Genomic DNA, 16,264 nt, shown 5'->3' with positions numbered 1-16,264 from the left:
TGTGCAGTATTTAAAGTGGTGGTTGTAGAGTTCGGGAGAGCTCCAGAGTTGACACGTCAACATGACTTAAAGGGGAGTGTTGCCACCGCAAAACAATCCCTTTTGTTTTTCTATTGAATTATAAATAATAATAATAATAATTATTTAATTTATTTTTCTGTTTCTGGTTGTTGAACTGGGGACTGATGGTCCATCATTACTCCCTTAATTTTGTCCAGTTTGGTAGGTGAAAAGGACTAAAATCTCTCGCCATTTCTTTTTTTTTTTTTGCTTCTTCTACAAGCTGAAATTAGTTTCGGTGCATTTCCCAGTTGGCCCGTAAACACCCAAAATAGAACCCGCCAGCTAGCCAATGAACCGGATCCGGTGGATCCAAGTTAAATGCGGAATCCATGATGAATTGTCCAATAGCCAGGTCTAACCCAAAGGACCTGGATTTCAGGACGATGCTACTAAATTTACCCATGTTTTCTTCTGGCTCGCTAAGCTTGATCAAATTGCATAATGCATAGAACATGACCTAATTTTGGTTCAAATACTGCAAAGAGTTGTCGGTTATCTCAGCGTGGAATGCCAATATTTCTCCAGGACCTTAGACCTCAAAGGGGTCCTGTCATTTGGTTCTCCAAAGAGTAATTCACATTTCTGCAAACCAGATGCGGCGTTCAAAGTGCTCAACTTCATTCTTTTGCAGGCAAAAAAAATGTAAACCTAATTTGTCTAGTAAACATGGGTTTAAAGTGTGAAGCATAGTCATCCGTAGCAAACCTTTATGATAAAGCAGCCGTAGCTAAAATTATAGGTGTTCCGCCCCACATCCAGCCCGGCTATGGCTTGAATAATCGATACACCCATGTTTGCATTGTTGGAATAGACAAGTCGAACAATTTTAACACAATCTGAAACCACGAGCTGTTTCCACTCGGGGGATAGTTGGGGTAAACCAATTTTTAGACAAGGTTCAAATTTTCTTGGGTAAATGATCAAAAGGTTCTAATTTTAATATTTTAAATATATTAAAATATTTAATAAATTATATATTAATTAATATATAATTATATATTTTTATTCAACAGATAATAAGAGTTGATACAAAAATAAATTTCCTCAAAATTATTTGTATTCACCAAATTAACGACATTTTTGTCTGATATTCTTTGAGTTGAGAGGACCACGTACAAAATTAGGTATTGTGCCTTAATCAATTAACCAATTTTGGTTTCTGTTATAAAATTGACTCCATAGATTACTAAGTTTGTAAGCCAATTAACTAAAAAAAATATAAATTCCTAAAGTATTAATTATAATTCCAGCAATGCAGCCAAATCACTTGCAAAAACACAAATAATTAATTTGTCCAAATAGCTGTATATATATTTATCCAATATGAATGTTTGATTTATTATTAAAAAATCTTTTGTTTATAAACATTAATGGTCATAAATATAACTCTTTTATCTATGTTTTGTAGCACTTTTTACTAATTGTATTAATAAAATTTTATTAAATAAAAAGGATATCATTTCAAATAGAAACGATTATATAAATTTTCTAGCCAAAATATTAACAGTTCGAGTAGTATTACAACGAACCCATCTAATAAAAATATCAGTTTTAGTGTCTAACAAATATTTATAATCATTCAAAATCAAACTCATACATAAAATAATTTGATAAAAGTGCTTCTCAAGTACCTGTCTAAACCCCTGCATAAAATAATTTTGCAAAAATACTCCTACTTCTTTATCATCTCTTTAGTATAAATCATTAAAGTTTTTCGAACAAAGTCATGAAAGAGAATTTCTACAAGATAAAGCTTGAATAAGGTTTCAAGACTGACGTCGTTGTTGCGATTCCAGAAACTCATAAAAACTAGTAAATCTCCATTGATCAATTACCTTCCAAAACAATCAAATTAATAAAATTTGAAGAAAAGCCAACTACATAAACAGACCCATGATTCTTCCACATTAACGAAATGTCTCATCCCAATCCTTATCTATTGACTGAGAAGTAACCATCAAAATGTAAAAAAACTACGAAAAAAATTCCATACGATAACTAAGAACTTTTATTTCCATGAAAAATAAAATGTCTGACCTGTAATTAGGAACCAAATCTTTCAATGTAATAACTGTCCGAGAATTGTCGCCATAAATCTGTCAAAGAGATTTGTATATTTTGAAAATTGATTGGATTATATGTGAGAAACATCCCCACTATATAGAAATCATAAGTGACGATCGGAACATTCTAGAACTCTTAATAGGGACAACAACATTTTCTTTTTCATCAATAGTCAATTGACGCATATCGTCTTCCATGGGAGAAGGGAAAAAAAGAAGTTAGATTTAAGAAAAAGGAAAATGTAAGAGTATCGAGCTATAAACGGACCACAGATGAAAACTTGCATCGAAAGTATTTATCATATATTCTATTTTTATTTAGATGGTAGTAGATTTTTAAAATTAAATTGTGTGTATATATTTATATATTTTTAATTTTTTTAGTATAATAATTTTAATGTATTAATTCGTATTTTGACATGTTGGTAACTTAAAATTCGCCAGGAAAATTTGAGGAAAACCTCTCTCCCTTTGGCAGTATAGTTTTTTTCCGTCTATAGTTTTGGGCTTATGAGGTTGCAATTTAGACAAGAAAGGAAGGATCATCCATTTCTAGGTCACCTGTTTCTATGTGTTCTTGTGGATACCCTTTCATGAATCTCTACAAGTAGCCACATTAGTAGATAGTTTCAGGCAACAAAGATTCCCTTGCTCTCTTAGAATATTCTATTGTCTGATTTTTCTTTTTTTCAATAAAGATATTATAATTAAGCTTTTTTAGAATAGAATAAATAACATTTGTAAAAGATTGATTGGACATATGTTTTAAAAAACATATTAAAAAATTTAAATAAAAATATAGAAGTTTTAACTTATCAAGATATTAGTTTTGAAATCGTTTTCAAATCTTTCTAATTAGAGTCAAGCTAATTATAAAAAGAAAATAAAGTTAGAGGTAAAATAAATTCTACGACAACAAATATTTTAACGGAAAAAATGTCAACATTTTCAAGCTAATTTATAATTATAATTTACGAACCTATAAATTATGTTTCATACTGTAACTAACATGCATGCTGGCTCGTTGAAGATTGTCCAATGAAAGAGGACTATTGCATATGGATTTGTACTTAGATTTTGAGCGTGTATTTTGGGTGACGGGGCCAAAGTTTTCAGAGCTTATTATTGGGTTGATTACTTTTCCCTTCTTACAAAACTAGGCATGCACTAATTTCCAATTCACTGAAATCTATTTTTGGAAAAAGAATCCACATCCACTGGCATTGAGTGTAATTAGGTAAAGAAAGGAAAAACCAAAATGGGTATCCACATCTAATGGGCAATGCTAATAGAATCTTCATAACAATTCAGAGAAATCAAAACCCTAGCAATCAGATTGCAAAAGGCACAAAATAAGAAACAATCTATAACCAATCTAAGGTAAAAATAGCATCGTGTCCCAAAAAAGGATTATTAAGTTGAGAAAATTGAACTAAATTTACCTGTACTTGCCTTTAATTTAACCGAAAGTTAGAAGAGAATGGGGAATCTGTAATGAGCTGACGTGCCAGTTACAGATTCCTGTTTCGGAGCACGAGGGAAACAAAAACATCATCATCTCCTTCTATTTGTTACCAGTTTCCCTACATCAGTCGGTTATCACTTGGTCAATCAGCCGAATTTTTAGGACATATTTAATAACAAATAATAATTAATTATATATTTTAAGAGATTTTTTTTTCTTCAGAAAGGGCAAACCCAAGATTGGAGTTTTGGCTATTCCCATCTAACCATATTTAATCCTTGCTTGACATGGGAACAAAACCCTAAGGGTTCTTGCAAGAACCGATCGCCGCCAGATTGATCTCAGCCGTTAGTTATAACTCTCTTCTCCTTGCTCTCTTCATTACCAGCTCCCTTCATTACCAGCTCCTCCTACTCTCTCCTCGGATATGCCTTAAACCTTACTGGATTTTTTTTGTTTCCTCATTTCAACCTAAATTCCTAGATTCTTGTTGGAGTTTGTTTTATTGTTCCTCTTACCTGGAAACATGGTCCTCCAACGTTGTCTAGTTTATGTCAAGACATCGATTCTTGGGGACTAGCCCATATTTCAGCCATAGTTATGTTTGGGGCTAATAAACGACGTCTGTAGTTTAGAATTTAGAATATTGTTTTAAGTGAGGGAAACTTTTGATCTTTTGTAGTTTGCCGTTATCTTATTGCACCTGTATATGTAGGTTAGCTGTTTTAAACGTAGGAAGTTGGGGATTTTTAAGGGTTTCGGTTGTGATTGTTGGTATTGTGTAGTCATTAGTTTCTGAATTTTTGTGGTGGGTGATGATCAAATTGGGGTTTTGAATATGTTATCCGAAGTGGGTAGGAGACCGATGATAGGAACTAATGATCGATCATTCGGTGATGGTTTAGAGAATGAAATAGGGTTGTTGCTGCGCGAACAACGAAGGCAAGAGGCTGATGATCTCGAGAAAGAGCTCAATTTGTACAGAAGTGGTTCTGCCCCTCCAACTGTGGAGGGTTCATTGAGTGCAGTTGGGGGCTTGCTAGGAAATGGAAGCTGTGGTGCTAGTGCTGCCTTCGCTGAGTTTGTTAGTGGCAAAAGTGGGAATGGCCCTGTGTCAGAGGAAGAGCTTAGGTCTGATCCCGCTTATCTATCCTACTATTATTCAAATGTGAATCTGAACCCTAGGCTTCCACCTCCTTTGATTTCCAGGGAGGATTGGAGGTTCACACAGAGATTGAAGGGGGGAGGGAGTTCCGTTTTAGGTGGGATTGGAGATAGGAGGAAAGTGAATAGGGCCGATAATGGGAAAGGAAGATCTTTGTTCTCTATGCCACCAGGATTTGATCCAAGGAAACAAGAAATTCGGGTTGAAACTGACAAGGTTCATGGCTCCACGGAGTGGGGTGGTGATGGGCTGATTGGTTTACCAGGTTTAGGCATTGGGAGTAAACAGAAGAGTCTTGCAGAAATCTTTCAGGTGAATTATTTCTTAGATTGTGCATAAATATGCTAAATTATGTTGCTTTTTGATCGTGAATTTCTTGTAACTTGTGTGGTGTTGTCTGCTTTATTTCTTTATGGCAGCATTATGATCAATGGGATTCATTGCTTTTCCTTGGATTATCTGTTGCGGCATTTATTGCTTCATATTGACATTTGCTTTGAATATGTCAATCTACTTTTGAGGCAATTGAATTTTCAGATTAAAATTTTGGCTATATGACAAGTTTATGGAGGGAGTAGAAATGTATTTTGTCTTTTTTTCCCCCAGTTAGTATTGTTTCTTTATTATTAAATATAAGTTTGAGTCCTTCAATAAATTTCACCTTTTGTTTTATTCTGATTGACTTCCATTTATGCAGTTCATGGCTTATGTTAATTGTTAAATATTGTTATATAGGTGCTCTGCATAAGAATCTGATTGCATTGAGGAAGTCTGTATATTCTCTAATGCACACGAATTTAGCTGCATAAATTACTTTGCAGGTGTGAGCTTGACTATTGATATAGGATGTAGTCTTCCTTAATAGATGAAGAAGCTGAAACAGTTGTGGAAAGATATGTTGGTAACTATGCGTTAAAGTTGAGCTTTGAGTTGTGATGCTACTTTAAAAGTGCATTCCATATGGCCAATGCAATTCTTCCCCTTTTATGTCGGCTGCTTTGATAGAATCAAATTTTAGGTTCTAGCAGCCACTTTCTTTCTGATGTCCATTTACACTTCAGATACCCCTTGTAAGGAAAAATATGAGACACAAGACTAAAGTTATGATTAATTTCTTAACAGTGACCCGTATATAGTTTTTGTGGATTCTGAAGGCTCTTTTATTGTTCAAGATCTTTTTTTCACATTGAATGTCATCAATGAACTAAGTGCCCGACATGCTATTTGTGGGGTTAGGGAAATTTCTTCAATCCTACAGAACATTGGCCCAGTAACTCTTGTTCTGAAGGATCCCAACTGTTTTATGAATTTCTTTGATATTGGCTGATATTAATCTTTCTTCCGCATTCGCTTCTATGCCTAATTTCCTGTTTGCAAGTTTGTTTTGATAATGGTACAATTGCTTTTATTTGAAATTTTATTATTGTTATTTATAATTGTGTGTCCATGCAGGATGATTTGGGGCATGCAACTCCTGGGACAGGGCACCCTTCTCGCCCAGCCAGCAGTAATGCATTTAATGAAAATATTGAGGCTGCAGGTTCAGCTGAAGCTGAGCTGGCTCATTTGCGCCACAAGCTGTCATCTACGGATACTTTACGATCAGGTTCAAATGGTCAGGGCTCATCTGCTGCCCAAAATATTGGGCCTCCTTCTTCTTATTCTTATGCTGCTGCTGTAGGTTCTTCCTTGTCTAGAAGTACTACTCCTGATCCTCAACTTGTCGCTAGAGTCCCTAGCCCTTGCCTTACACCCATTGGACAAGGGAGGGCTTCTGCATCTGAAAGGAGAGGTGTTACCAGTTCGAACTCATTTAATGGTGTTATATCCCGCGTAGGTGAGTCGACAGATTTGGCAGCTGCTTTGTCTGGCATGAACTTGTCAACAAATGGTGTGATGGATGAAGACAACAGAGAGGATGTTGATATCTTTGGTATCCAAGGAGGTCAGAATCATAAGAAGCAAAATGCTTTCCTAAAGAAAGTTGAATCTAGACATTTACATATGCCTTCTCTCTCCCAATCAGCAAAGGTTTCCTACTCTTATTTGGCTAAGAGCAATGACAGCGGGTCAGATGTGAATAGCTCAACCTTGATAGTTGATAGGCATGCTGAACTGCAGAAATCTGGTGTTCATTCTGGCAATTCTTTCATGAAAGGATCACCAACCTCCACTCTTAACAGTGGAGGTGGCTTACCTATGCAGTACCAGCATCTAGATGATGCAAATTCATCTCTTCCAAATTATGGATTAAGTGGATATGCAGTGAATCCAGCATTGGCTTCTATGATGGCTAGCCAATTTGGCACTGGTAATCTACCAATGTTGTTTGAAAATGTTGCTGCAGCCTCAGCTGTGGCTGTCTCTGGAATGGACTCAAGAGTGCTTGGAGGAGGAGTGGGATCCGGAGCAAATCTAACAGCTGCTGCCTCTGAGTCGCATAATCTTGGAAGAGTGGGCAGTCCAATGGCTGGGAGTGCCCTTCAGGCACCTTTTGTTGATCCATTATATCTCCAGTACTTGAGGACTCCTGAGTATGCTGCCCATCATGCAGCTCTTAATGATCCCTCAATCGATAGGAACTATTTAGGTAATTCTTACATGAATATCCTTGAACTTCAGAAAGCTTATGTTGAAGCTCTTCTATCATCTCAGAAACCACAGTATGGAGTCCCAATGGGTGGTAAATCTGGGGCTTCTAGTCATCATGGCTATTTTGGGAATCCTGCTTTTGGTGTTGGTATGTCCTATCCTGGAAGTCCTTTGGCAAGTCCTGTTATTCCAAACTCTCCAGTTGGACCTGGTAGTCCTATAAGACATAGTGAGCTGAACATGCATTTTCCTTCTGTGATGAGGAACTTAGCTGGCGGCATCATTGGACCATGGCACTTGGACACAGGAGTAAAAATGGATGATAGCTTTGCATCCACCCTTCTGGAAGAGTTTAAGAGCAACAAAACCAAGTGTCTTGAACTTTCAGAAATTGTTGGACATGTTGTTGAGTTCAGGTAATTCCTTCACAAAAATCACTTTGTGCTCGATCATGTTTAGTAATCCTAAATTTTTTTTCCTGTGGTCTTGTCATCTTTTATGGGCAGTGCTGACCAGTATGGAAGTAGATTTATTCAACAAAAACTTGAGACAGCCACAACTGATGAGAAAAACATGGTTTATAAGGAAATCATGCCCCATGCACTTGCATTAATGACTGATGTGTTTGGTAATTATGTAATTCAGAAGGTCTGGTGCCTCTACTTTGTTCATGGGATCAGTTATGTTTTTATGCATTTTACTGAACTCACAAAAGTAGTAAATGTGTGTGGTTACAGTTCTTTGAGCATGGACTTCCTTCACAGAGAAGAGAACTTGCTGGCAAGCTTCTTGGTCATGTTTTGACACTTAGCCTACAAATGTATGGTTGTCGAGTGATCCAGAAGGTACCAATTTTATTTTAATGCTAGTGGTTTTGCCTGGTCTTAGATAGGTGGAGCCATAAATAGTATTAAGAAAAACTAGTGCAAAACAAGTGCAACTATACTTCAGGATCGTATAAAGAAAAATGGATCAGTCAAACCAAACTGTATTGCCAGGGTGGTGCACAGTGGACACTCAGTGCACAGAAAGTGTCCCAGGAACCCAGCCTGGTTGTAATAATGTTTTCTATTTTGAGATGAATAGCAATTCTATGTGCTCATCTTTTGCTTGATTATCATGCTGCGACTTAAAATGGGTAATTTAGGATGTATATATGTAGTCTTGCAGGGGATTTGATTGTAACTTTGGCTATTGAAATTGTTCAGGCAATTGAGGTTGTTGACCTAGACCAGAAGATTAAAATGGTAGAAGAGCTTGATGGTCATGTAATGCGTTGTGTACGTGATCAGAATGGGAACCATGTAATCCAAAAGTGTATCGAGTGTGTTCCTGAAGAAAATATCCAATTTATTGTCTCAACATTCTTTGATCAAGTTGTGACTCTCTCCACCCATCCATATGGGTGTCGTGTGATACAGGTTTCAGAAATTTGTTTATTGTCTATTTTGAGACTTTGGATCTTTTTTGAGGAATAAATAGAAAAATTTTTGCTTATTAACAGAGGATATTAGAGCACTGTAAGGACCCAAACACACAAAGTAAAGTCATGGATGAGATTTTAGGAGCTGTTAGTATATTGGCACAAGATCAATATGGCAACTATGTCATTCAGGTTGGTATTCTTCCCTGAAAATGCTTGCTGCATATGGCACTTCCATTTGCAACTGAGTTGTGATTATGATTTTCATGTTACTTAGGAGTGTGTAGGAGGTGCTGGCACTGACATCCATTATTGTTTGCAAAAAGAATTATCGCTGTATTTATTGAGATGATTTGCTATAGTCATAGTTGGAATATCATCTTCTTCTCCTCGTCCTTTTGCTCTCGCTCTCTCTCTCTTTTCCAAAAACTGTTTGGAATTCAAGACTGGACTGTTTTGCTCTTTTTTGTTCCTGTCTAAGATCCTCCAATTGTAACAAGTCATTCTTGTGTCAGAACAGTAATAAGAACTTTTATGTTATTCCCTTTCGGAGGGGTTCTTGTAAAGTTCATCTGGACATGCTGAATCCAAGTAGTCATTTGAGTACAAACCGACATGTTATCATGTTCTTTTCTGCAAAGAGTGTGAGTTTGAATCATGGTGTTTTTGGGTTCTTCTAAAGTTCATCTGGACTTACTGAATATAAGTAATCATTAGAGTACAAAGTCACGAGTTATCTTGTTCTTATCTAGAAAGCATGTTAGTTTGAACCATGATGTTCGCATCTGAGTTGATAAGGGATTATATAAGCAAGCATGATGCTTATAATAGCATTGAATATAATCATGCACTCATTTATACTATGCAGTACTCATTCCCTTTGGCTTTTGGATTCCTAGTCTTGTTTTATAAGAATTATCAGTATTATTTAAGTGTGTGCATATATTGCTTTGGTTATTCTCTGGTTTTTGTTACTTTAACAGCATGTGCTGGAGCACGGAAAACCCCATGAAAGATCCGCTATTATTAAGGAGTTAGCTGGGAAGATAGTTCAGATGAGCCAGCAGAAGTTTGCGTCCAATGTTGTGGAGAAGTGTTTAACTTTTGGTGGTCCCAGTGAGCGAGAGTTACTGGTGAATGAGATGCTTGGAACCACTGATGAAAATGAGCCCCTTCAGGTTTGTAACTCTCATGAAGTTCTATTTCAAGCTACAATGGGATACTAGCAACCTTAAAAAATTGTCCGTTTCAAGAAAAAAAGAAATTCAGAATTTTTACCATTCTGCTGCAAACATGTGATATTTCTTTTCTCCTTTTTCCTTATCGTTTTCTGTTTGTGTCCAGGCAATGATGAAAGATCAATTTGCAAACTATGTCGTACAAAAAGTGCTCGAGACTTGTGATGACCAACAACGCGAGTTGATTCTTACTCGAATAAAAATTCATTTAAATGCATTGAAGAAGTATACGTATGGAAAGCATATCGTTGCTCGCGTGGAGAAACTTGTTGCTGCTGGGGGTATGCTTTCTTTCCTTGTCAATGATTGTGCAAAACTTAATTGTATGCAGTCAAGATCAGATAGTGATCCTACTGGAAGGGAAAGTTTGGTAATGGTCAAATTAATGATTGTTTGCAGAAAGGAGAATCGCCGCTCAGTCTCTGCACCCTGCTTAGGTGGCATAGGAAAGAGAGTTTGTACAGCTAACTGAGGCTAGTGTGAGCCTCGTCTCTTTCGTCCTTCCCATTTCAAAAGCTATGCCTCTACCCATCTTTTTAGACAGGTATGGGCAGATTGAAAATAAACGTTGTTGCTTGTACCGGAAACTGTACATTGTGTAGTTGTAAGGCTTATACATAGAGTTGAGGAAGCTGAGGATCAGATGTTGAGTACGCCTGATGCCCCTACAAGAGGAGATAAATGACTATACTAAGTTCTTAAGGGTGTAAAAAGAGAAAAAGATCAAATGTTGAGGTAGTCTAAACGCTAATGTACAAATGTTGGGATGTGGAGATCTATTAATGTTAGGTGAGGCCAGTGTTTTCCTTTCATGTATCGGTATTTTACTCTTCTTTTTTTTTCTCCCTCTTCCCTCTATAAAGTACATTTTTCTTATATTCTCATGTTCACGTTGTGTTGATTATGCTCATTTTATGTTTTTCATGTCGCTTGATCAATTCTTTAACCCAGAATACTCTGTTAAAACTAAAATTGAAAATTCTCGATGCATAATGAAATTGTGGTCCCAAACAGAGCTTAAGGCTCATGTTTGATTTTCGTGTATCTTTGTCATTAAAAAACTTTCCAGAAATGAATATGTTATATATATGTGTGTGCGGCGAAGTATAGGATAGTTTTTAGTAGGAGAAAATATGGGTAGCCAGCAACAATGGGAAAAAAACTCTTCGAACGAAGAAGAGACCTGTAAGAAATAAAGCAGCCACAAAGCTGTGATGTATGCCTATGATACTGTTGAAAACAATAATTTCAGCATAATTCCATTAAGCATTTTTTTTTAAAAAAAAGTAAGGCTTTACTTGCGGAAGAGACTGTTTTCCTTTTTTTTTTTTTTTTTTTAATATCTTCCCAAAGTGGCAAATAAAAAACCTACTTGATAAGTAATTTTCAAACCTCACTCCATTTAATAAAAAGTAGGAAAAATTATTTTTTAGTCCTTGAAATTTAACGTAATTAATATTTCTGTTACTCTATTTTAACAACCCAACATTTAAGTCTCTCACTTTTTCTTCTGTCCGAATTCGTAGTCTTTCCGTCTAAAATGACCGTTTGGTCAAAGAGTCTAAGGTTACAGATAAAATTTTTTACCAAAAATATCTTTAATGAACTTGATAAAACCCCTCTCAACGTAAAATTCCCCATCCTTCTTCTCCCTCATATATTCTCTCTTCTTTTCGACCAATGTTGATGCTCCATTTTTTCCTCTTTTTCATCTTTATTTTCACTCATATCTTTCTACTCTCTCATATATTTCTTTTCCCTCATATCTTCTCTATTTCATTTCAGCCATTGTTCATTCTCCTTTTTTTTTTTTTTTCTCATTATCATCTTTCTTCTCCCTCACATCTTCTCTTTCCTTTCGGCGATTGTTGTGAATCATCACTGGAGAAGAATAATGTCTGTATTAAGTGGGTCTGCCAGGTACTGGAATAGAAGATTAAAAAATGTGAACCGCAGATGTGGTAAAAGGGCTGGGATAAGAATTTCTGAGTCAGCCGAAAACCCTAATAAGCTATATTATTTTTGCAGAGATAATGTGTGTGGAAGTTTTCATGGGTGGTGTGAACCTGTGAATCAAAGTTCAACTCCATCAAGTGGCAGCATTAACGTGGATGAGGGATGGAAAATCGAAAAAAGAACACCTATAAAAGAAATGCTAGAGAAGGTAATAGAAGATATTGCAAAGATGAAAAATGATCTGAAGAAAATGAAGGAAGAACAAAAAGCTACTAGAGATGAGATTGTAAATATTGGGGGAATTATGTGCCAATTGAGAATAATTTATATTGTTTTGATTTTTATTATAGTTAGAGTAACAATGAAAGTGATTTGAAATAATATATACCAGAAATTTAGATAATAGAAACTACTTTTTTTGCTGTGAATATATATTTTGAATTTATAGTAGTACGATAGACTAAAATGTTTGAATATTTAATTTTATGAGGACGTAAGTGTTTGAAAAATTGAATATGTGAGGATTAAAGTGTTTGAAAATTTAAAAATATAAGGATTATAGTGTTTGAATATTTAAATGTATATAGATTATAGTGTTGTGAACTTTTAGTTAATTAAGTGACAATGTATTATTTTGTTACAAAGTACTTTATCCCTATTCACATATAAAAATGTTATAAAAAAAATAGCCAACAAGAAATGTAAACGCATACATAGGATGTGAAAAAAACTGAATATTCATTCATATAAAAGCTTGATCATTTGAATGATAACATGATCAAGTCCATTACATTGCAAATGAAATTTTTTCCATTACATTACAAAATATATGCAAAAAAACCTATCTAATTTCTTTAAAATTGTCCAAAATAGATTTATAATATCTGCATATCTGAAATGACCAGTATATATCCAAAATAGCTGCACATTAAAAGATCTCAAAACCTACAAATGAAATCTGTAAAAAAAAAAACATCAAAAGCTGCACACTAATTATATCCGAAAAAATTACAATTTCATCCAATTTAGACGAAATTAAAACTCACCAAATCTATCCAAAAAAATATGTTGCACATCTAATATATCCAATAAAAAACTCACAACTTGTACACCTGTCCACAAATTGTTCATTCTCTCCTCACGCCCTTCATATTTGATTAACAAATTGTACCTCTCAAATTTATGCATTGCTATCTACAAAAGTAAAAAGGAAATTACAAAATTAATTCCCAAATCATTAAACCCCAAAATCTTAGGGGTAAAGCCTAGAAAAATCAATAAATAAAAAATTAATTATTGTAATTCAAAAAATCTAAAAAGTAAAGTAACAAATTTTTCTACACCGTAAAATAAAAGGGATTTTCGTACCTTCGAAGTGGATCAAGCTACACCTTCGGAATATGGTGGGTTCAGGGCTTTTCGAGAAAATTAAAGAAATGAGAGACAATTGGACCACAGAGAGAGAAGTTTTGATAGTGAGAGAGACAGAGAGAGCACGAGAGAGAGGGATAAGGCTTCGACATAGATAGTGTAACGACCCAGAAACCGGACCGCTACCGGCGCTAGGATCCAGATCGGCATAAAGCCGCCGAGACCCGTAGCAAGCCTGACATACCTCCTGTAAACCTGTTTAATCCTATACATGATCAACAATTACATAAAAAATTTAAATTTTCTCATTCATTTACCAAACTCAACCTGTGCATGCACTATTCATATACATAATCATCAACCCCACACTGGAGTCCTCAACAATGCTCCAATGGGTAACATAACATTTATTAAGTTTGGTTTACATAAACATCATTAAAATCATGTACTCAAAAAGGATTAACAACATACTAGGGTCAAGCATAATTCTATCCTCAATAACACTATTACATTACATAACTGTTTAATACTATTCATTACATTACTGTTCTAAACATTACATTTCAATATTTATCATGTCCACCACTAGCTATTACATGACCATGACTTTACTCTGGCTGACCTCCTGGTCTATCCCGTACCTGCAAACCTGGGGGATTAGGGAAATGGGGTGAGCTACTAGAGCCCAGTGAGCAGAATAATAAAACATTATATTTTAAAACATATGATATCGTGGAATGCATCGCATCACAAACAAATCACATCAAGGATGAATTTGTCACCAATAGCCCACTACACATTCCAATAGTGCCAGGGGCGTAGAATGGGCCTCACTGGTCTTTCTCTTACATTAACATAACATAACATAACATAACATTTCAATATGCCAGGGGCGTAGAATGGGTTTCACTGGTCTTTCTCTTACATAGTGCTAGGGGCGTAGAATGGGCCTCACTAGTCTTTCATACCGTATCATCACTATCTCATATCATATCATATCATAGTACGGGCTAATGGATCATCCAACATTCATCCACATCAACAACATAATATGCAATGCAACATATTCATGAATTCTAATGCAAGCACCCTAATATATCTCATAGCATTCATGATGCGTGAATCATGCTAAAACTTTCATTATTTACTTTGAAACATAAAGAGTCATTCTACTCACCTTAGGCTAGCTCTGACAAGACACTGAAGTAGCTGACTCACTGCTGGGGTCATCGGTTTCTCGGGTCCGAACCTACATAGGTAGACTCAAATGAGGGACCAAACAAACATGAACATGACTCTAAAATACTCCCCAAAAACCCCCTAAAACACCTTAAAACAATAATAGAAAACATGCAAAGGAAGGCTGGACAGGGCACTTTCGGCGGCAGGTTCGGCGGCCGAAAGGCCCTCCAGAGCCGAAAGTCCTGCACCTTCGGCGGCCGAAGGTTCCCTCCAGAGACGAAACTCATGCATGTTCGGCGACACCTTCGGCGGCCGAAAGTCCCATCCAGAGCCGAAAGTCCACTTTCGGGGGCAGGTTTCGGCAGCCAAAGGCTTGCCTCCACAGGCAGGTTCGGCGGCCGAAAGTCCCTTCGGCTGCCGAACCTGAGTTCTTCCAAAGGGCAGAACTCAGCCTCCAACATGCACATTTGCCTCCCAAAACATTCAATCATGCATTTACCTATTCTACAACAAGCAAACTCAAGCCAACAAGCATATAGGGGTCCCAAACTATCCTAAACTCCAACCAAAACACATCAAACATAAATAAACAACTCACATTGCTCATAAACACAACATAAACCAAAAACTCAACATAAACTTATACATGCATTTCTACCCCAAGAAACTTCATGAAACTCAACTAAAACATGAAAAGAAGTGTGGATCTACTCTTACCTCTTGAAGATCGAGAGGGAAGACGATCCAACTCGGAGATGGGGGAGATTTCGCTCCTTGGGTCTCCAAGTTTCAAAACTTGCTCTTTTGCTCAAATATCTTCAAATCAAGATAAAACTTGTTAAAACATAAAAGATTGGAGGAAAAACATCAAAAACGACCATGGGAGAGCATGGACTCACCGTTGGCCGAAAATGGGGAGAAAACTCGCCCGTTTCGGCCATGGAGCCCTTATATAGGGCTGGCCAGACCACCCTTCGGCAGCCTAAGGTGCCTCCAAAACTCAATTTCTTTCTTGCTTAAAATCATCAAATACATTAAAACATTTTATGAAAACATGATTTTACCCTTCTAGAGGTTTTCGACATCCGAGATTCCACCGGACGGTAAGAATTCCGATACCGGAGTCTAGTCGGGTATTACAGATAGAGAGAGCGCGAGAGAGAGGGATAAGTTTCGATTGAAACAGAGAGAACATGAGAGAGAGGGACAATGTTCGATTGAGATAGATGTGTTTAGTTGAGAGAGAGAGAGATAGACAGAGCGCGAGAGAAAAGGACAAAGCTGAGAGAGAGAAGTTTAAAAAAAGATAGAGAGAGCGCAAGAGAGAGAAAGAAGAAAGAGGGAGAAGAAAGATAATAAGGTTTCGTGATTTTGAAACAGAAAAACTTATTATAAGGGTTAATTTTGTCAATTCACGTATTTCAAACGGCCATTTTGAATGGAAGAATTATGAATTCGGACGGAAAAGAAAATTAGAGACTTAAGTGTTGGGTCGTCAAAATAGATGGATAGAAATATTAATTATGTTAAATTTCAAAAACTAAAAAGTAATTTTCTCAACAAAGTATACCACCGTTTAGATAAAAACATATCTCCAAAGACGCGGATATCAGGAGATATTGCTAATATTTAGCCATGTTTTCTTCTGGCTCACTATTTTTCAACCACCCATTCCTCGGTTAGCAGGATCAAATTGCCTGATCTGATTTTGGTTCTACACTGCAAAGAGTTGCTGGATATCTATGT

General features: G+C 36.3%; 1 protein-coding gene across 1 annotated transcript; it reads left to right on the top strand.

Annotated features, from left to right (window-relative positions):
- The first annotated feature begins 3,805 nt into the window (after positions 1-3,805).
- Positions 3,806-10,885, top strand: LOC110621400 (pumilio homolog 2). Its single transcript, XM_021765716.2, has 9 exons — positions 3,806-5,068; positions 6,209-7,764; positions 7,855-7,996; positions 8,086-8,193; positions 8,557-8,769; positions 8,853-8,963; positions 9,755-9,949; positions 10,116-10,290; positions 10,409-10,885. The coding sequence occupies exons 1-9, from the start codon at positions 4,430-4,432 to the stop codon at positions 10,444-10,446; spliced, it is 3,177 nt and encodes a 1,058-aa protein (XP_021621408.1). The 5' UTR covers positions 3,806-4,429; the 3' UTR covers positions 10,447-10,885.
- Positions 10,886-16,264: the final 5,379 nt, after the last annotated feature.

Source organism: Manihot esculenta, chromosome 1, assembly GCF_001659605.2.
Source record: "Manihot esculenta cultivar AM560-2 chromosome 1, M.esculenta_v8, whole genome shotgun sequence".
NCBI lineage: Eukaryota > Viridiplantae > Streptophyta > Magnoliopsida > Malpighiales > Euphorbiaceae > Manihot > Manihot esculenta.
Note: the sequence above shows the minus strand (reverse complement) of the source record. Positions and strands in the feature narration are given on the sequence as shown.